The sequence below is a fragment of the Vulpes vulpes genome, chromosome 13 (assembly GCF_048418805.1).
Source record: "Vulpes vulpes isolate BD-2025 chromosome 13, VulVul3, whole genome shotgun sequence".
Taxonomy (NCBI): Eukaryota; Metazoa; Chordata; class Mammalia; order Carnivora; family Canidae; genus Vulpes; species Vulpes vulpes.
Genome location: NC_132792.1, coordinates 118,607,264 through 118,627,457, shown reverse-complemented (window position 1 = coordinate 118,627,457; position 20,194 = coordinate 118,607,264). Strand labels below are relative to the sequence as shown.

The 20,194-nt window shown below is 55.8% G+C and overlaps 2 protein-coding genes across 2 annotated transcripts; one reads left to right on the top strand and one right to left on the bottom strand.

Annotated features, from left to right (window-relative positions):
• Window positions 1–1,176: 1,176 nt before the first annotated feature.
• On the bottom strand, window positions 1,177–3,713 carry LAMTOR2 (late endosomal/lysosomal adaptor, MAPK and MTOR activator 2). Its single transcript, XM_025997291.2, has 4 exons — window positions 3,512–3,713; window positions 3,189–3,351; window positions 1,571–1,660; window positions 1,177–1,360 (listed from the first exon to the last, which is right to left on the bottom strand). Exons 1-4 carry the CDS (start codon window positions 3,577–3,579, stop codon window positions 1,304–1,306), a joined length of 378 nt encoding a protein of 125 aa, XP_025853076.1. The 5' UTR covers window positions 3,580–3,713; the 3' UTR covers window positions 1,177–1,303.
• A 740-nt stretch (window positions 3,714–4,453) lies between these two features.
• UBQLN4 (ubiquilin 4) lies at window positions 4,454–18,718 on the top strand. The gene is made up of 11 exons (XM_072732515.1): window positions 4,454–4,666; window positions 6,074–6,225; window positions 6,584–6,801; window positions 7,379–7,641; window positions 9,192–9,350; window positions 13,120–13,345; window positions 14,372–14,511; window positions 14,953–15,036; window positions 15,141–15,256; window positions 15,461–15,647; window positions 17,025–18,718. Exons 1-11 carry the CDS (start codon window positions 4,559–4,561, stop codon window positions 17,175–17,177), a joined length of 1,806 nt encoding a protein of 601 aa, XP_072588616.1. The 5' UTR covers window positions 4,454–4,558; the 3' UTR covers window positions 17,178–18,718.
• Window positions 18,719–20,194: the final 1,476 nt, after the last annotated feature.

Genomic DNA, 20,194 nt, shown 5'->3' with positions numbered 1-20,194 from the left:
GGAGCTGCTAGCTCCCTGTCCAGATCTGCTCTAAGGATGCCAGGGAGGGGGAACCTGGAGCAAAAATGGACAGTTGGGGTGAGGAGTCTGAGTGTAGGCCAGGATCTGGAGATGGACGCCTCCTAATACTCTCCCCAACATCCAGGTCTCCAAATAGAGCCATATTGACTGCAAAGGGCTTCAAGATTGGAGGTTCTATGTGAGTGGGGGTGGCCCCTCTAGACAGCTGTGCACACTCTCACCCACAAGAGCAGAAAAGGCATCTCCCCAGGTTGGGGCTGAAGGTCACTGGATTTGCAGGGCCCTTTTTCTCTGCCCAATACAACCCCCAACCAGTCCCCCACCGGTCACAGCTCCTCTGCAATCACTCCCAAAGGTGTGCCATTCAGGTGGGTGAACACTTGCTCACAGTGGCAGGGCCCAGATACTCCTATAGCTGAGAGGCCGAGGGCGCTGAGGCACTACCGCTGAAATGACATGGCCATCAGAGGGCAAGGGAAGAGGTGGGCCTTCAGGACTCTCCTGAGCAACTCTTGCTCCCTGCCACCTCCCTGGGCTCCTCCTGTTCAAGAAGATAGTCATCAGGGGCTCCTGGGTGGCTCAGTCTGTCTTCAGCTCAGGTCACGACTTGGGTCCTAGGATAGTGCGCTGCATCAGGTTCCCTGCTCAGTGGGGGAGTCTGATTCTCCCTCTTCCCTCTGCCCTTTCCTCTGCTCGTGCGCGCTCTCTCTCTTTCTCTCCCTCCCTCCAATATATAAACTCTTTTTAAGAAGTAAGTAAAATAGGGGATCCCTGGGTGGCTCAGCGGTTAGGCGCCTGCCTTCGGCCCAGGGCATGATCCTGGGGACCCGGGATCGAGTGCCACATGGGGCTTCCTGAGTGGGGCCTGCTTCTCCTCTGTCTGTGTCTCTGCCTCTCTATCTGTGTCTTTCATAAATAAATAAATAAAATCTTAAAAAAAAAAAGAAGTAAGTAAAATAGGGACGCCTGGGCAGCTCAGTGTTTGAGCGTCCGCCTTTGGCTCAGGTTGTGAATCCAGGGTCCTGAGATCGAGTCTTGCGTTGGGCTCCCCACAAGGAGCCTGCTTCTCCTTCAACCTGTGTCTCTCATGAATAAAATCTTAAAAAAAAAAAGTAAGTAAAATAAATCTATTTTTAAAAAAGAGCAGTCACCACATAAGATAGGAGTTAAAGTTTATTCTTGGAAAAAGCAAAGTCCCCCCCAATCCAGAAAGGTTCCCAAGGGGGCCCTGCCCCTGTAAATGTTCATTTATCTTTTTGACCCCAGCTTCAAACAAGGATCATTACGATGCTGCTACTTGGGTAAGGGGCTCCTCCAGGTATTGCACCAGGGCCTGGGCCTGCAAGAGGGGAGGAGAAATCAGGACCGTACACGGCCTGCCACTAGAGGGACCCCCAATGCAGGCCCACTCCTGGCTGAGCACCCCGCTCCCACCCACTCCTAGGGTCAGTCCACAGCCAGTGACGGTCATGAGAGGACTCCAGGACTGTCGTGAGGTGGGAGCGGGCAGCCAACAGCACAAAGGCTAGGCCCACGGTTGTCTACACACCTTGGCCTTGAGCATTCCGAAGCCCACCGTCTCCTTGGCGTACATGCACAGCAGAAGGTTGGCCACCCGGGTAATGGCAACGCGGCCCTCCTGGTGGGGGTGACATTGTGGGATATGATGTCCTGCTTGGCACCCTTAGCCCTCTTTCCCCAAGAGGTCCTCTTCAGAGAGACTACCTTCTTCCTTCCATGCCCTGGGCATGGCAGGAACTTCAGAGGAGGGGCTCTGGCCACAGCCCTGGACGTGGGGTCCTGAGCTCAGACTCCAGCATCAGCACAGCGTCTAACTAACCAGCTTTCCCCTGGAACACTCAATCCCCCGGACACTTGGTTTCTCTTTCTGTGATCCCTACCTCTTCCTAGTTGATGAGGGTGCTAGTACACAGGAGAGTTTCACAGCTGCAAAGGGCTGTCCAAATGGGTGATGTTATTATTATGGGTTAAACCCAAAGACACTGTAAGGGGTGTAGGAACAAATAGTCTAATGGATAGTTCTCTTTCCCATGGTAAAGTTTCTCAAATTGTAGATCTGACTCTTGGGTTCAATCAATTAAGGAGACGGATCAGTATTGAAAAGACCGGAAACAGAGTGTATCACATGTTATAAGGGAAGTACTATTTCGTGAAACTTTTGTCTTAGCTGGGGGGCATGGGCTCTGACTGAAAAGGTGTTTCTTATGGCTGTGATGTGGACAAGGCCTTGGAAAGCTATTGCCCTATAGCACCAACTCTAGGTTAGGCACCAAATACAAGTCATCAACTGAAATGAAATGGCGTCTCTGGTCAGGTGTGGGGGGAGGATGAGGTTGGCAGCCCAGTTACAGTAGAAATCCTTGGGGGAAGAGTTCGCTTTTGGACCTTTTCAGTTTGTTTCAGCAAACTTTCATTAGGCCTCGACAGCCACATGGCTTGCCAACTTCCTTCAGACCTTTAATGAAGTGTTGCCTTTTCAGAGACACTGTCCCTGATACACACCCCACCTAACTTATGTTTCCCATAGCATGTTCAGTATCTAACACCCTACTGCTTTGACTTCATACATATTTTACAGCATATGTAAAACTGTAAGCTTCTGTAAGAAACTAGGGCTGCGGTTTTTGTTTGTCCTGTTTGCTACTTTGTCCCTAGTCCCCAGAACACCCCAGGGACCTAAACATTTGTTGGCCGAACAAATACAAAGGTGAATGAAACAAGTTTCTGTTTCTGCAAATTCAGTCTAATGGCCACTTCCCCTTTCTGGACTTTGGTGCCTTCTTCTGTAAACTAGGGTCCGGCCTACAGTTTGGAGACTCTGGGGTGACAATGCCGTTCAGTTCACACCCTTTCGTCTGATGTTGAGACCCACCCTGTGAGCGCACACGCGTGTGGGGGTGAGATGCGGTAAGGAAACTCAGAGAGCTGCAGTGGCCTGCCTGCCCAGGCTTCCACCGACGACCATGGCCGGCGGACCAGAAGCCCGGTCAGTACTAGGTGGTCGGCTCCCTCCTCACCACTGCTTGCTGCAGCAGACCAGCCCTCAGCCACCCTCGGAGATCCCGTCCCTGCCCCTCCAACCCCAGGATGCGGTCCAGGTGGCCCCATGGCACCCCTCAGGACAGGGGGTGGGCCCTTCTCCGTACCATGCAGTCCATGAGGATGAACTTGAGATTGTCTTCGTTAAACGCCTGGTTCCCGTTGCGGTCGTAGGCGGCCCAGATGTTGCTGGCGATGGCCGCGGTGACCCGGGCGTCCGTGTCCCCGTAGCCGGAGTAGGCCAGCAGGGACCCCTCATTATTCAGCAGCCTGGCGAGCGGCGGCAAGGGATACAGATGGGCTGGGGGCGGCGACAAAGGCGGCTGCGCTCTCAGCCCGCCTCCCTCCGGGCGCCTCGAGAAAGCGGGGGTCAGGGCAGAGCGCGCCCCCCAGACCCTCCCTCCCCGGGGCCCTTCCCGGCCACACTCACAGCGTGCTCTGGACACCGCCGGTGTTGGCCTGGCTCAGCACCTGGGTCAGAGCCTTGGGACGCAGCATGCCTGCGGCTCCCAGGTCTGGGCTTCCACGCCAGCCCCTGAGCTGCCTCCCGCGGGCCTCCGCGGGAGCCTCCCCAAACTCCGGAGGTCCCGGCCGGGCTCGGGGGCGGCGACGCAACGCCGCCACGCCATTCCGCCGCGGGGGGCGCCGGGACTTGTAGTTTCATGCGGCCTCGCGGCGCACCCTGGGAAGTGCAGTTCGCCTTTCCGGGGGAACCACGCGGTGGTGGTGGGGGGCGGGAAGAGCGGGAGCGAAAGGACCTGGCAGGACTGGAAGGACGTTTAACACCCCCTACCCCCATCCTGGGGAAAGAAGAGTCAGCATGCCCGCTTTACAATCCCTGACCACTAACTGAAAAAGAAATCCCAGTATTGGTCAGGCACACGTTCGATTACTCTTCAGGGCAGTTTCCTACGCCGTGCACAACCCTGGGGGTCGGGATCGGGGCTCAGAAAGTCCACGCCGGCCGAACCCAGCCCACGCCGGCTCCCTTGGGAGCCGTCCTTAGCCAACCCTGTGCAGGCCACGACCCCTGGGGGCAAGGTCAGTCCCAGAGGTGAGACTCTGGGGGGACGTCCAGGCATGGAGGACTCCGGCCCGGGAGCCCCGAGAACGGGGCGGCCACGGGGACTGCGTCAGGTCCCGGAGCCTGAGTCCCCGCCTAAGTGGCGGGCCGGGACGGTGGAGCGCCCTCGCTGGAGGCCAGAGGCCCGCCCCGCCCAGAGAGGCTCCGCCCCCGAGAGGTCCCGGCTGCAGTGCCCCCACCAGGCCGCCCGGGGCGCTGTGAGCGCAACTGGTCCGGAGGGCGGCGCGGCCGCGGGAAGGGGAGGGGAGGGGAGGGGAAAGGAGAGGAGGGGAGGGGAGGGCAGGGCAGGGGAGGGCGGAGGGGCGGAGGCCGGAGCGGAGCCGGCCGGGCGGGCGGCCGGGAGGGGAGGAGGGGCCGGGGCGGGCTGGCGGGCGGCCGGGTGGCGGCGGCGGCATGGCGGAGCCGAGCGGGGACGAGGCCAGGCCCCCCATTCGGGTCACCGTCAAGACCCCCAAGGACAAGGAGGAAATAGTGATCTGCGATCGGGCCTCCGTCAAGGAGGTAGTACGAGCCGCGAGGGTGGCGGAGGAGGGATCTGCGGAGAGGGGTTGGCCCCGAGGCGGGGGGGGGGGCGGCCGGCGGCGGAGGGGGCGGGGGCCCCGCAGGCTCTCGGAGGGGCGGGAGTGCAGGAGCGGGGCTGGGGGGCCCCCTGCGGGGGGGCGCTGGCCAACGCGGCGCGTGCGGCGGATGCCAGGCTGGGGCTGGCCTTGTGGCCTGGGCTGGGGGCGTGGCGGAGAGCGGGGAGGGGGCCCCTTGCAGCGGGGAGGGGAGAAACACTGGGGATGCGGGCCGCGTGCGTCCGGGGGCTGGCCGGGGTTCCAGGGGCCGCGGGAGGCGGGGGCGCCCGGGGGCGCCCGGGACTGGGGCGCGGGGTGCTGGGGGAGCGTTTCCCTCCGCCCTGATCCGTCCTACCTTTTCAAATCAAGGCCCTTACAGTTGGCCCTCGCCCCTCCGGAACTTGCTGTGTGCAGTAGGTGCTCAATAAAAGTGTGTTGACCGAGTGAATGAGGGAACACCTCCTGTGTTCGCCACCCCCTGTGGCTGCTCCAGAATTTCACATAGGCGGGGCTTTAGAGAGGCCATCTGGTTGGAAGGCAGGGATCTGGACGCTGCCTTGGCTTAGCAAGTGCACTCTCTTGAGAGAGAGTATCCTGTTTGACGTGTTTGGGCTTGGTTTGAGGGAGAGCTAGTAGATTTGGGGGCCTGCCTCTCCTTAAGCCAAACTTTAGTGCCATCACTGCCCCCCTGGAATGTGAAATGATCACATTCCAGAGTGTGCATCCTCTGCCCTGCAGAGCTCAATTTGAAATCAGCTTTAACCGAGTGGAGAGGCCGAGTGTTGGGTCAGGAGCCAGGGCTTTGGTGTCAGGACCCGAATTCCAGTCTGCCCAGAGTGAGTTACATAACTTCTCTGAGCCTCAGTTTTCTTCGCCTGAAAGTGGAGATAACGACCCATGTGTATCTTATCAGTCTGCGACCCTTCACTTCTGAATGGTCGCTGCTCTTAGCAATGATTGTGGGGTCCGTGTGTTGTCCTTGTTACGAGAAGGCTGGGCCTGGGCAGAGAGACCTGATGGATAGAATGGAAGGCTGCAGGGGCTTGAGTCCAAGGTTGCTGAAGGAGTTGGGACCAAGAGAGCCACCAGGGCAGTGCTGTCACCACAGGGAGCAGCAGGGAGGGACTGAGGGGAGAGTCACAGGGAAGGCTGGGCCTTCTAGGGTGGGAGACCCTGGGGTTGAGCCCAGGGGAGCCTGTCACTAGTCCGTCTCTGGTTAATGAAGGCACAGCTCACTGCAGCTGGATGGATGGAGTCTATACTGCAGAAGGGACTTCCCAAACTAGAGGCAGGGTCCCTGGTGGGTGGGGCCCAGGGAACCTCTGCAGTGACCTCTGCCTCTTGACCACAGTTCAAAGAGGAAATCTCCAGGAGGTTTAAGGCTCAGCAGGATCAGCTGGTCCTGATCTTCGCAGGCAAGATCCTCAAGGACGGGGACACACTGAACCAGCATGGGATCAAGGATGGGCTCACTGTCCATCTGGTCATCAAGACCCCTCAGAAGTAAGTCCAGGAGAGGAGTAGATCAAACTTCTCACTGGGCCTGTTTTCCTACTGTGGTACTCACATTCTTACCTGTCGCTCACCTACCTGGAGGGCCATGCCAGTGCCCAGGAAGGTGGCCCTTGGACGGCTCCCCTACAGGGGAAAGGAACCTGATGTAGCTCTCCCAGAATGCCCTGACCGGCAGATGATACTGCCCCCAGCAGCACCCCTGTGGCTGGGGGAGCCCCCCCACCCCCCCACCACCTGGCCCAGGGTTGCTGAGAAGGTGGTGGCGTTAGGGCAGTAGCTGCACCAAAAGGAGATCCTTGTTCTCTCCTTCCTGTTCACTTCAGCTTGGACTTTCTCTGTCTCTCAGGGCTCAAGATCCAGCTGCTGCTACTGCTTCTTCCCCCTCCACTCCAGACCCTGCCTCAGCACCCTCCACCACTCCTGCTTCACCTGCTACCCCTGCACAGCCCTCCACCTCTGGCAGCGCCACTTCAGATGCTGGCAGTGGAAGCCGGAGGAGCAGTGGGGGGGGTCCCTCCCCTGGGGCTGGGGAGGGACCCCCCAGTGCTACTGCATCCATACTCTGTAAGCCCTTAGGGAGGAGATCACAGTCCTGTGTGGGGCTTGGGCTTAGGGGAGAGCCAAGAGGAGACAGAAACACGGTCCCTGCTCCTAGTCTGACGGGGATAGGGGACCCCTGTACATGGAGTTCCAGACACTGGTACTTGAGCAAAGCAGAGGAGGGAAAAACTGGTCTACGAGGCCCTCCCAGAGGAAAAGAGCATGGATGAGTGTAAAGGGGGAGGGAGGAAATGGGATTGCGGATGTGGGGAACTTGGGGTGAGGATATGGGCGTGCAGGGACCAGGGGGATCCAGCAGTGACCAGTTGGGGAATATTTATTGCTCATTCAGCAGGCCACCACGGTCGGTCGCCCTCTCTGTGCACAGTGCTGGGCTTGGCTCTCAGCGTCTGCTGCCAGAGAGGTCTTGGTTGCTGAGGCTCCCATCTCTGCCAGCAGTGGGGCAGGGCTGGGGCCAGGGAAAGGATTGGAAAGGGAGATGTGAGAAGCAGACAAGGCCCATCCGGAGACCTGACCAGTGGCTGTGGCCTGGCGGGGGCAGGGTCTTGCGGCACACTGTGACCCTAGCCCCTCCCTGCAGCTGGCTTTGGGGGCATCTTGGGCCTGGGCAGCCTGGGCCTAGGCTCTGCCAACTTCATGGAGCTACAGCAGCAGATGCAGAGACAGCTGATGTCCAATCCTGAGATGCTGTCGCAGATCATGGAGAACCCCCTGGTCCAGGACATGATGTCCAACCCTGACCTGATGCGCCATATGATCATGGCCAACCCCCAGATGCAGCAGTTGATGGACCGGAATCCTGAGATCAGCCACATGCTCAACAACCCAGAGCTCATGAGGCAGGTAGGTATGAGAGAAGGTGGGGTGCAGGTGGACAGGACACACAAGATGGGGAGCATACCAGCCATGCTGACTTCTCTCGCCTCGTCCTGCCTTGGCTTGTTGGTTTACTTACTCATCAGCAGCTACATTTTGAACACTGAAGGGGTAGTAGCCTAGCTTTTCAGGAACTTCTGGTCTCAAAAGGAAGCGAGACAAGTAAGTGCACAATTATTATGCAGTGCAGCTGGTGCTATTATAGAGATGGTCGTGGGACCACCCCGGGAGCACAGGAAAGGCCTCCCAGCCCTACCCCGGGACCCGGAGCAGCCTCTGGAGGAAGTGTCACCCAAGCTGAGACCCAGATGAGGAAAAAGAGGAGAGTGTTTAGGGCTGTGGGACCGCAGGTGCAAAGGCATTACGGTGTTCAGGGAGCGGGGGCCCAGGCAGGGCCGGTGGCCGAGGGAGATCCCGCAGATACAAGTTTGTGTTGGTCTTTGGGAGCTGCATCTTATGGCCAGGCCGGCACGGGACAAGGATAGATGATGTCAGCATTGCTGTGGGCATCAGTGCTGGGTCTGCCAGAAAATAAGCTCCTTTAGAGCGAGGGTTTGCGAGTGTTTTCTGCACTGCCTGGAGTGTAGAAGTCACTCAGCAGACACTTAGTGAAGGAAGGAATTATGGGGCAAGGAATCAGTGTACTGTCTGAGTCGTAAGGGCGTTTCAGAGGAGCAAGTGTGGAGCAGACTTGGGAATGAGGACACGGAAGGCATCCCAAGTTGGGTGCGGACAAGGAGCTTTACCTCCTATCTCCACTTGTCTCCTGGAGCTTGCATAGGCCAGCCCTCACTGACAGCAAGCTGTTGGTTCCAAAGAGAAAGCCCCCATCCTCTGGTTTCTCAAGGTCTGGCCGGGCCAGAGGCCTAGGGCCAGGATTAGAGGGTGTCAGTAGCGTTGTCCTGGCGTGAATGCTTTCCCTCCCTGACTTGTGGTCACTTGCCGGGAGCCACAGTACAGTCTGGGGCAGGCAGACCAACCTGGCCTGGAAACCCAGCTCCACCACTAACCAGCTATGTGTCCTCAGTGAGTCTCAGCCTATTTTCTTATCTGCAGAATAGGGAAAGAAATGCCTCCTTGGGACAAGTATTGTGGGGATCCTATGATTTCAGTCGTGTAAATTGTTTTGCCCAGTATGTATATGTAGTTGGTGCTTAATAGATGCTGATTGAGCATCTGCTGCCTCCTTCTTTTTCTCACGTCCTTTCTTACTCAGCTTCCTTTTGCTCCCTGACACTTGTGTGGCCTCCTGACCCCCAAGGAAGCGGAGCTGCTGCCCTCTGCCTATCTGCATTCATTGTACCATGGTGCAGAAAGCTGCATAGAACCCCCACAGGGAGGCAGGGCTGGAGCCAAGGTGACAGCAGAGGGAGGAAGTCCACCTTAGTTGACTCCCCACTGTGGGGCAGTTCCTGGGCGCTGGACCCTGGTCCTGATGCAGACCCCCCTCCGCTGGGCCCACCCTCGCCCAAGCTTGGTACTCCTCTGGTTCTTCCTTTCTCGCCCTTCTCCACCAGACAATGGAGCTTGCTCGAAATCCAGCCATGATGCAAGAAATGATGCGGAACCAGGACCGGGCCCTGAGCAATCTGGAGAGCATCCCTGGAGGGTATAATGCCCTCCGTCGCATGTATACAGACATCCAAGAGCCGATGTTCAGTGCTGCCCGGGAACAGGTGGGGCCAGGGGCTAGGCTGTGGGAGGGCTGTTTGGGCTCAGGATTTCCTGCCCCAGACCCAGGCAAGCCTGGGGTGCTGCCTGTTCCTCCTCCTATATCCAGCCCTCCGAGAGCAGGCCTGGGCTGGAGAACAGCTCTCATGGCATGGGCAGGGATGGTCCAGCTTGGCACGGGGCCGAGGCGGTAGGGCAGAAAGTAGAGCAGAATTCCCAAGGGAAGTGGGGGAGGCGTAGCGTCCACAGATCTGACAGCTTCTTGCACCAGGGGCTCAGAGGTTGTGGGGCAGACCTGGGGTGTGACAGCCAACCTCAGCACAGCATGTCTCAAGTGTGGTCCATGGATCACCTGCATCAGCATCACCCAGGGAACTTACTGATAATGAGATTCCTGGTCCCCACCTTTGAGCTACTGATTGACTCAGTCTCTGGAATCAGGCTTGGTAATATGCACTTTTGAAAGTGCCTTATGAATTCTTTCGAGTATATAAAAAGTATAGACAAAAATATAGCATTCTTTTGTATCCATGTAGCCCGATATAGTTTCAGTGCCTTTTTGGCTCTTTTTTTAAGTTTAATTTACAGTAAATACATTATACATTTACACATTTCACAGTTCCAGAGTTACACAAAGTAAACAAAAGGACTCCTTCTATTTCCAACTCCCGGCCACCACTTTTCCACCCCAGAGGTAGCTAATGTTAGTATTTTAATATATGCAAATATGACCTTACAGATAGAATTGCAGCCATCAGGTATCCCTGCCCCATTCTACTCTTTCCCTCTCCAGTGTGAACCACTACCATGACATTGGTGTTTACCATTTTGATTCTTTTATGGCCTGTGTTTGTATCCATAAATAATCCACAGCATTGATTTGCATACTTTAAGCCTCAGAAGTGGTATCCTGCTGTTCGTATAATTTTTAACTTGCTTTTTAAAAACATTTTAAATATTAAAAAAAAATTTTTTTTTTAAATCTTTTATCAGAGAATAATACAGCTTCAGAAAGGTGCACACATCGTAAGTGTATAGCTTGATGGATTTTCACAAACTGAACACCTCCCCCAAACCAGTGCCCAGGTGGGAAGATGGGATTTCACATTACTTTTTCCTTGTTGAAGAGAAAAAGCCCCATATCCTGAGTGGCCCATGCTATCCTAACAGATTTTGTTGCTCATGCTGCCTCTGGCCTACACCAGATCTCCACAAAGAAGTGTGTGTCTTGCTGACTTTATGCAGTTCCACTGGTCTGTCCGTCCCTATAGTGGTGTCATGTTGTCTTAATTCAGTCTGGGCATCTGGCAGAGTAAACCCCCCACCTTATTCTCCACCGTCTTTTTGGTGGTTCTTGGCATTGCTCTTTCAAATTTTAGAAAGTGTTTGTAGGGATCAACTATGAGGTTTTTTTTTTTTTAATATTTATTTATTCATGAGAGACACAGACTGAGAGAGAGAGGCAGAGACACAGGCAGAGGGAGAAGCGGGACTCGATCCTGGATCCCGGGATCATGACCTGAGCTGAAGGCAGGCACCCAACCGCTGAGCCACCCAGGCATCACAGCTATGAGTTTTTAAAGGACTTACTTTAATAAGGTATATAAAGAAAAAATATTTTATTTTAAATTATGTTTAAATGTTTAGTTTAAAATGTGTATGAGGGCAGCCCCAGTGGCTCAGCAGTTTAGCGCTGCCTACAGCCTAGGGCGTGATCCTGGAGACCCAGGATTGAGTCCCACATCAGGCTTCCCTGCGTGGAGCCTGCTTCTCCCTCTGCCTGTGTCTCTGCCTCTCTCTCTCATGAATAAATAAATAAAATCTTAAAAAAAAATAAAATGTATATCAAAGTAATGCATGCATCTGGTTAAAAAGAAATTGAGCTGAGGATGGATTATATAACAAGCACTCTGGCTAATTTGATGCAGGCTCAGTTGCAAGACCCACTATAATAGCTGGAAGAACAGAGGTTTGGCATCAGCAAACCGAGGTTCAAATACTTTCTCCACCACGTTTAGTGTGCAGGTGAAAGTGGGGTACTTCACCTTTCTGAGTCTTAGTGTTCACATTTCCAAACTGGAGGCAATGTATTAAAGCAGTGGTTCTCAATTGTTTTGGCCTCTGGACTGCCTTATACACTTAGGAATTATTGAGGGCCCCAAAAAGCTTTTGTTTTTCTGGGTTAGAGCTATCAATATTCACTGCATCAGAAGTTAAAACTGAGAAACCTAAGGAGTGTTTATTTGTTTAAAAATAAGTGCAAATCCACTATATGTTAATGTAAACAGCATATTCTTTTCAAAAATAACTTTAATTTCCTAAACAAAACTTTAGCGGAGAGTGGCATTGTTTTAAATTTTTGCAGACTTCAAAAAAAATTTTTTTTGCAGACTTCTTTAATGTCTGGCTTACTTCAGGACAGCTGGACTCCCAGCTTGACTTTTACATTTGGTCCATTGCAATGTCATGTGTCATATAGCCTCTAGAAGAGGCCACTGACCACTCACGGAGACAACAAAAGTGAAAAAAGGAAATAGCACCTCAGAACTATAAAAACAGCATTAAGCTTCGCAGGGGTCCCAGGACCACACTTTGAGAACTGGTATATTGGAGGGCTATTGTAAACATTAGTATATATGTGCCAGGTGCATAGTAGGTGCTCAATAAGTGGCAGCTGTTATTGCTCGAGGGAGGTCAGAAAGAGGTTCGGTCCATAGAAAGTCCTGAGAAACACAGCAGGACGCAGAACCCAGTGGTGGTAGGAGCAGGGTGAGTCATCAGGACAGGATATCTGAAACCGGGACAGCCTGGGGCTGTCGTACAGGAACCCTGGCCTGCTGGCCTGTTCTCAGCAGGCATCTGGTCAGGTGGAGGAAGTGCACCTCAGAGCTGGAGGGCCCTGGGTGAGCTCTGAGCCCCATGACCCACTTTGATGAGCAGGAAACCCCCTGGTGAGGAGGGGGTGAAGCTGCTCAAGTGAGGACCATCCGGGACCTCAGGAAAGGGAGCCTGAGCAGGGAAATAGGGTGTAGACTCTCTCAGCAGACACACCCCTGGACAGAGCTCTTTCCTGGGTGCTCAAATCCGGAGAGAGGATGTTTCAGGGTTGCCTTGGGCAGCACACCACACAACGGGGTGCAGACCCGGAAGTGATTCTGGGTGACAAGCGGGGGGCCTGTTGAGGGGAAGGAAGGAAGCTGGGGAGGAGGAGACGTGTGAGGCATGCTCAGCCAGAGATGGGCTCCTCTGTGTGTGCCTGGGTACACAGAATACCACTTAGGGGACCTGGAGGGGATGGTCTGGAGAGTCCGTGGGACCAAGAGGGCTCAAAAAGGGGAAGCGTCAGGGCAGGTCACAGCTCCCATCAAGCTGACAGTTATTTATTGAGCACCTACTCGCGTCAGGAGAGGGGTCAGGCGGGGAGCATAGATGACATTGTCTCTGTCCCTGAGGAGCTAAGGAAGATAGCTGTGTCGTTACATGGCGGGGAGGGTGTGTGTAGAGTACCATCAGGCACAGAGGACACTAGAGACCAGTATTTAGAGCCACCAGGGAGATGGTGACCCAGTGACCAGCACTGGCCAGGTCCCACCCTGCAGGACGAGGGGGTAGCTGCCCATTGTGCAGCTGGGACTGGAGCACAGGGCCTCCGGGGTCTCAGAGCCCTCTCCCTTGCCCGGGGAGGGGAAGCCGTTAGGTGAGAGGACACGGAGGGCCTAGCCCTTGCCCCTGGTGTGTTTCAGCCCTTAACCCAGAACCTTTCCCTCCTCCCAGTTTGGCAACAATCCCTTCTCTTCCCTGGCCGGGAACTCCGACAGCTCGTCCTCCCAGCCTCTGCGGACTGAAAACCGAGAGCCCCTCCCTAACCCCTGGAGCCCCTCGCCCCCCACCTCCCAGGCCCCCGGGTCCGGGGGGGAGGGCACCGGAGGATCGGGGACCAGCCAGGTGCACCCGACAGTCTCGAACCCCTTTGGGATCAATGCGGCTAGCCTGGGGTCAGGTATGTCCTAGGGTGGAAGGAGCTTAGTGGGGTCACCAGGGGAGTCCCTCTGCCCCAGGACTGATTGGGGCTCATGCTGCTCCAGAATACTGAAGACAGGTGAGACCGGATTGAAGCCACCTGGGGGAGTAGCTCCGAGGATGAAAGGGTTCTATTGGGCTGTGTCCTCCTGTCCTGGAAGCAGCCTGAGTGATGGCTCACCAATAAAGCAGGCCCTGCTTCCAGAGCTCTCACAGCCCTGCTGGAACTGTCCAGTGTAAACGGATTGGCCTGGGGAGGAGCATGTGGGAGAGGAATTGGGGCACGCCTGGGGCAGGCAGGTAGGAGGCCCAGGGGAGAGGGATGTGCAGAGCTTTTCTGGATAGAAGTGGAGGTTACGCACTGCATAACCCTTGGGGAAGCCCCATTTATCTGGATTGCGATCGTACATGTGACCCTGGGGATGTCTTTGATTTGTGTGTACCCCCGCGGGGACACTGTGATCAGAAAGTCCCTTCCTCTCTGTGTGCTTCAATTCCCTTATTTGTAAAATAAGGGATTTGAACCTGATCCGTGGCTTTAAAATTATACTCCTGAGTCCTGGGGTGTCTGGACCATCCTCAGGAGGAGGAAGGACCGAGTGGGGGGGCTCCAGGCATCCTGCCAGGCTTTAACCAAACTGTTGGCATATTTGATGTTTGAGTGGGATCTGGTTGGAGGAAGGGGCTTCTGCCACTAAGACGAGTCTGCAACCCATGAGTCTAGGTGACCTCTGTCAGACCCTTTCCAACCCTGACCTTCAGCAGGAATAGCCCGGGGGGCTTGGATGAGACCCACTTTCCCACTAGCTTGTCCTTAGCAGAGCAGCTGGGAAGGGGCTAGCCCAAAGCCACAGGGACCCTTGCCCCTGTACTTGGGAGCCCGTGCTCCTGTTGCCCTTCTGAGTTTTGGAAGCACCCAGCATTGCAAGGAGGGAGAGCGGAGGGAGGCATCTGGTTTCCATCTGGACCCCTTTTCTCCGTTCCGTTGACTTCCTCCTCGTTCCAGGGGTGTTCAACAGCCCAGAGATGCAGGCCCTCCTCCAGCAGATCTCTGAAAACCCCCAACTGATGCAGAACGTGATCTCAGCTCCCTACATGCGCAGCATGATGCAGACGCTTGCTCAGAACCCCGACTTTGCTGCTCAGGTATGGAGCTGCCACAAGGGGAGCTTGTGGGGGGCAGTGACTCAGCGGGTCAGATTGGGCCCCAGCCAGACTGCTGGGTGTGTGTCTCAGGCCCGCTGCCCCCTGGCTGCATAGGCTCAGCCCATTTGTCCGCCTGTGAGTGTTGTGGCAGTGGGTCCTCCTTTAGAGAGTTATGCAGGGTCAGGGACTTAATAGGAATAAGGTGCCCGGATCATGGGGCAGCTCAGATCCTGGTGCGGCACATAGTGAGAGCTGTCCTTATGGATGCTGTTGTCAATGCCAGACATGGGGCTGCATACCTCCACTCGCAGCCGAGGGTGTGGCTCCGTGTCCTCTCACTGCCCCACGTAGGCCTTCGGGGTGCTCTGAGATCCAACTGTGGTGGGGGTACCGCGGGGGTGGGCAGGCCCAGGCCTCCCCTGCTGCCTTCCCCCGCTGCAGATGATGGTGAATGTGCCGCTCTTTGCGGGGAACCCCCAGCTGCAGGAGCAGCTCCGCCTTCAGCTCCCTGTCTTCCTGCAGCAGGTGAGTGAGGCACCTGAAGCGGGCAGTGGGGACAGAGCTCTGGCCTCAGGTTTGGTTGGCCTCCTGCCGCCTCCCATCATCTTCCTGTGCCTGTTTCCCACCAGATGCAGAACCCAGAGTCCCTCTCCGTCCTCACCAACCCCCGTGCCATGCAGGCACTGCTCCAGATCCAGCAGGGCCTGCAGACCCTACAGACCGAGGCCCCTGGGCTGGTACCCAGGTGAGGGTGGGGGTGGGTGGGCAGCAAGGTCCGGGCTCCTTCCCCCTCCTACCCATCCCCCTGCTCCCTGCAGCCACCATGTGTCTCCCAGGGTGCGTCTCCCAGGCTGTGCTCTCCAGTTCCCTCCACTCTTCCTTCTAGATCTCGCATGCCCATCCTTCTCTCAGAGGCTGCCTCCCACCTCTTGGTCTCTCTTCCCCACAGCCTTGGCTCCTTTGGGATGTCCCGGACCCCAGCACCCCTGGGAGGCAGCAACACCGGCTCCATACCTGAGGCCCCCACCTCCTCACCAGTACCCCCCGCCACGTCTTCTCCAGCGGGAGCTTCCAGTGCTCAGCAGCACCTCATGCAGCAGATGGTCCAGCTGTTGGCCGGGAGTGGGAGCTCACAGGTATGTGGGGCAGAGGGGTTGGCACTGGGGGCAGAGCAGCAGAATGAAGACAGTTGAACAGGCCCGGGGTCAGCCAGCCCCACCTTTAGGTCCCCATCGGCCCCTCGCTGGCCTTGTGCAGGTTGCCACCTTTCCCAGATCTGTTTCCACAGCCGTGAAATAGAAGTGAGAATAGTGACAGTCCTTCCTGCATGCTGGGTACTGTTCTAAGTGCCTTCTATGGATGAGCATGGCTGCTCTGTTCATCACAACAGTCTTGTAAGGAAGCTGCTCTCTCTGTTATAAAAAGGGGAAACCGAGGCCCAGAGAGGTGAAGTGGCTTGCTCAGAGTCACATAACCAATAAGTCAGTACTGGAGCCAAGATGCAAACCAAGGCATGCTGGCTCCTGAGTGTCTGCTCCAACCACTGGTACTTCTATCGGAGGTTTTCTTGATAACTGAAGCAGCCTCCACCTCTGAGGCTGGAGAGGAGGGCTCTAGAGGATGAGGTCACTAGAGCCCTGAGTCACAAATTCAAAGCCAGGGGGTTGGATGAGGGGGAGGGTTGACCTCAGCTGAGACCCTTAACCTTTCTCTGACCTCTGTAAATCATTTGGGAAGTGTAAGTGTGCACAGCCCTGTAGAGGGCTCCGTTTGCAGGACCCCACAGAGGGCTGGCCCAAGAGTCGCCAGGGTCAGGCCAGCATAGGTTCTGTGGCCTGTGACAGGAGGCAGCACAGAACCCTGGAGAATGTCAGGGGCACGTCCTTTCCTTCTCGGGATGGCATGTTCATTGTGTCCGAGGCCTGGTGGTTTGGGATTGCCAGGCCCCTCCCAGCTCCAGTCGACCAGTTGTGATTGCGGCCAGTGCTGCCCAACATCCCTCAGGGAAGCACTTCCAGGAGATGTGTACGGGAGCGTCAGAAATGAAAAGCTTTCTCTTCTGTGAATGACCCTATCTTTTGATTGGCTAACCAAACCTAACAAGTTCTTTCTTTCTCCAGCCCTTCCTGCGCCCCTCCTGCGCTCTGTGTGTGAGCACGGAAGGGTGGAGGGTGGGTGGGGTGGAGACTATGCAGTGCTTGCATCGTCCCAACCCTGAGCATTTGGCTTCCAGAGTGCCCTTAACAGCCCAGAGGATGGACAGAGAGCTGATCTGGGCCTGTCTGTTCCTTTGAGATGTTCGGAGATACACCCCCTCTGTCTTCCCCACAGCCATGTAGAGACCAGGGTGCAGGCTCCTCAGCACCGTTTGTAGCTCACCCCTCCCTGCCCACTGGTTGACCCTGTGGATGTTCCAGAAGACCTACTGCTCATTTTCCTCCTATGTAAACCCGAAATTTGGGGGCCCAGGGCCAGTCCCTCGCACGCGCACTTCACAAGGCCTGTCCCTGCAGGTGCAGATGCCAGAAGTGAGGTTCCAGCAGCAGCTGGAACAGCTCAACTCCATGGGCTTCATGAACCGTGAGGCCAACCTGCAGGCCCTGATTGCCACGGGAGGGGACGTCAATGCCGCCATCGAGAGACTCCTGGGCTCGCAGCTCTCCTAACCCCTTGGCCACGCCTCCCGCCTCTCCCTCCCCTGGGCACCAGTTCGTGGCTCCTCTGTCGGCCCCTGCCCTCTGTGCCTGCCGTCCCCATCTTCTCTCCTGTCCTCTCCAGACAGCAGGGTGGCTTTAGGGGCGCAGGCCTGGCCCCGGAGCTATGAGAATTTTGGTGTTAACCTGCACATCTGTATGGAGTGCTCTCCGGCCCTGCTCTAGTGGGGCTGTGTAAGCCGTCTTCACAGTTCGCTGGTCGGCTCCAGCTCCTGACCCCACCACCACCTTGCACAGCCCGCCGATGTCCCAGCGGCAGTGCAGGCTTTGGAGGGACTGCTGTCCACTCTGCTGGGACGGGGTCTTTCCCGTGTCCCACTAGGGATTTGCTTGTTGTATGGTTACTTGTGGTGATTCTTCCTTCTCTCTGCTCCTCCTCCCACCTGCAGCCCAACCCGTGCCAGGGTCACACATGCGGAAGGAGGGGCAGGTGAACAGGCTATCTTTTCCTCCTCACCACTCACCCCCCGCCCCGCCCTGATCCCTTCATCTAGGCTTTGTCAGGATGTCCCAGGAGAGGATGATGCCTGTTCTGCCTGTCTAGAGGGGGAGACAGCCCTCCGTGCAAGGAGCTAGCAAACCCTGGACCAGCCCCATGGAGATCTGTGCAAAGGAGGGGAACTGGGATTTGCTAGAGGAAGGGAATGGCTCTGAAGTTAGAATTGACACTTAGGGAATGGAGGCCCTAGTAGCTGTTGTAAGCAGGGGGCCAAGGCTCCAGCCTGGTAGAGAAGGCCTACAGATGCTAACAGAATCTGAGCTGGAAGAAAGGGCCCCCCGGGGCTCCTGCCAGCCCCATTCCAGGACCTGCCTATGTCCCCAGGTACCAGGGCTTTGAGCGCCCCTCAGAAGACATAGAAGGAGTTGAGGTCTGTGTCAGCAGCAGGGGGGTGTGCCAGTGGGCACACACATGCACCTCAGCTGCACAAGAGGGTAGATTCTTTGTTGATGACTGATCCCGAGCTCTCTCCCACCACAGAGAAGTAGGCAGAAGGGCCAGTCTAGGGTCCAGCGAGCTAGGTCCCTTGGGCCCCTGGGTACTGGGTACCCCAAGGGCAGTGTAGCTACCCCTTCCAAAGCTGTCGGGGCTGTGGCAGCACCCCTACCACCCCTCTCCTCCTCGCTGTTGGGGAACAGTAGAAGAGTCCTGCCCTCTGCAGCCCTGGCCTCTGGAGTCTTCACTGTTTGCTTCCAGGCCAGAAAGTTCTATTTGAGGAAGAGAAGGGGAGGGCCGCAATCATGCCTTTGCTCTGGAATTGGATGTTGCTCTATTGGAGTGCTAGGAAGGCTCCTACCGTCTCTTCTCTCTGCTGTTTAGCCCAGCTGCTTGGAGGACCCACAGCTGAGAGTCTGGAAGAAAGAGAAGCAGAGTCTTCTCCAGATGGGAAAGGGTCCCAAGCAATCCAGAGAGGATGTCCGTGTGGCTTTCCTTCCCCCCCTCCCCCACCTTCCACACTGGCCTTTGTAAATAAATGACGTGGTCTTTGTTGTCAGGATGTCTTGGGGTTTGTTTTCCGAGGGAAAGGAGGCTGGCTGAAGACAGCCTGGTTTTAGGGGGTTTTTATACAGCAGGATCTGTTCAGCTCAGGGGGCATTGATGATGAAGGGAGAGCCGGCCCAGCCTTCGTCGGGGCTCACGACCAGGCAGGGCTGCTTTCCACCTTCCCTGTCCCCCACTCAGGACTGAGCCAGGAAGTGCAGAAAGGTTGTCCTCTGACACTACGGCAAGACTATTTTCCCTTCACCTCAGCTAGAAAGATCAAAACAGAGGAAACCCTTGCATCCAGACCTTCTACAAGTGAAGTGGAGGAGCTCTTGGTCTTGAGCTCTAAGGCCAAGCCGGGCCGGCTCATCCCACTGCTCATGTGAACTGAAGATCGCCTGCTGATGAGGTTGTCCTATGCATGAGGGTATAGACTAGGCCTCTGTGCAACACAAGGGAACCATGAGTGGGAGGCCCTGGCTTCGGATAATGTGGATTGGATCTTCCACACCAACACTTTCACTGAAAATTTTTTGTTTTTTAAAATTTTATTTTTTCATGAAAGAGTGAGACGCAGAGACATAAGCGGAGGGAGAAACAGGCTTCCCGTGGGAAGCCTGATGCAGGACTCGATCCTAGGACCCCAGGATCACGATTCAAGCCAAAGGCAGATGCTCAATGACTGAGCCACCCAGGTGTCGCATCGTTTGAAGTTTTAAAAGCTGGGTGAAGGATCCCTGGGTGGCGCAGCAGTTTGGCGCCTGCCTTTGGCCCAGGGCGCGATCCTAGAGACCCGGGATCGAATCCTACATCAGTCTCCCGGTGCATGGAGCCTGCTTCTTCCTCTGCCTATGTCTCTGCCTCTCTGTCTCTCTCTGTGACTATCATTAAAAAAAAAAAAAAAAAAAATTAAAAAAAAAAAAAAAAGCTGGTTGAAAACCAAAGAATACCGAAAAAGCATCAAAAGGCCAACAAGATGGGTGGGGCAGGCAGGGAGGAGGAAAGGCCCTAATCTCTGCCTCAGATCCGGGGACGTCTCGGACCTGGGGACTTCTGCCTGTTGAGAAGACGTGGTAAGGGCCTGAGCTGTGCTTTGAGAGCATTGAGGGAAGGAGCCATAAGGGAACAGGAGATGGGGTCTGGGGACGCTGGTAAAGATCCAGCACTTGGGGCCCTGGTCCACTTGGCTGGTGGTGGTGGCCTCAGGTTTGATTTGTCTAAAAATATCTTTATTTGACCTTCATTTTGGAAAGCTGTTTTCACTGGGACTGTATTCTAGGTGGGAGTTATCTCCTCCAAATGCAGGGAGGTGGTGTTCCACCAGCCAAGTGGACCAGGGCCCCAAAGGTTGAATTGGGAACAAACCACTCACATATTCTGCAGTGCAGCCACCATTCTGGGTGGTCTGGAAATTCTCACGCCTCAAACCTGGAGTAAGATGATCCCAGGTTGCTAGCATCTCCAGATGCTTGGTAGAAGCCAGCAG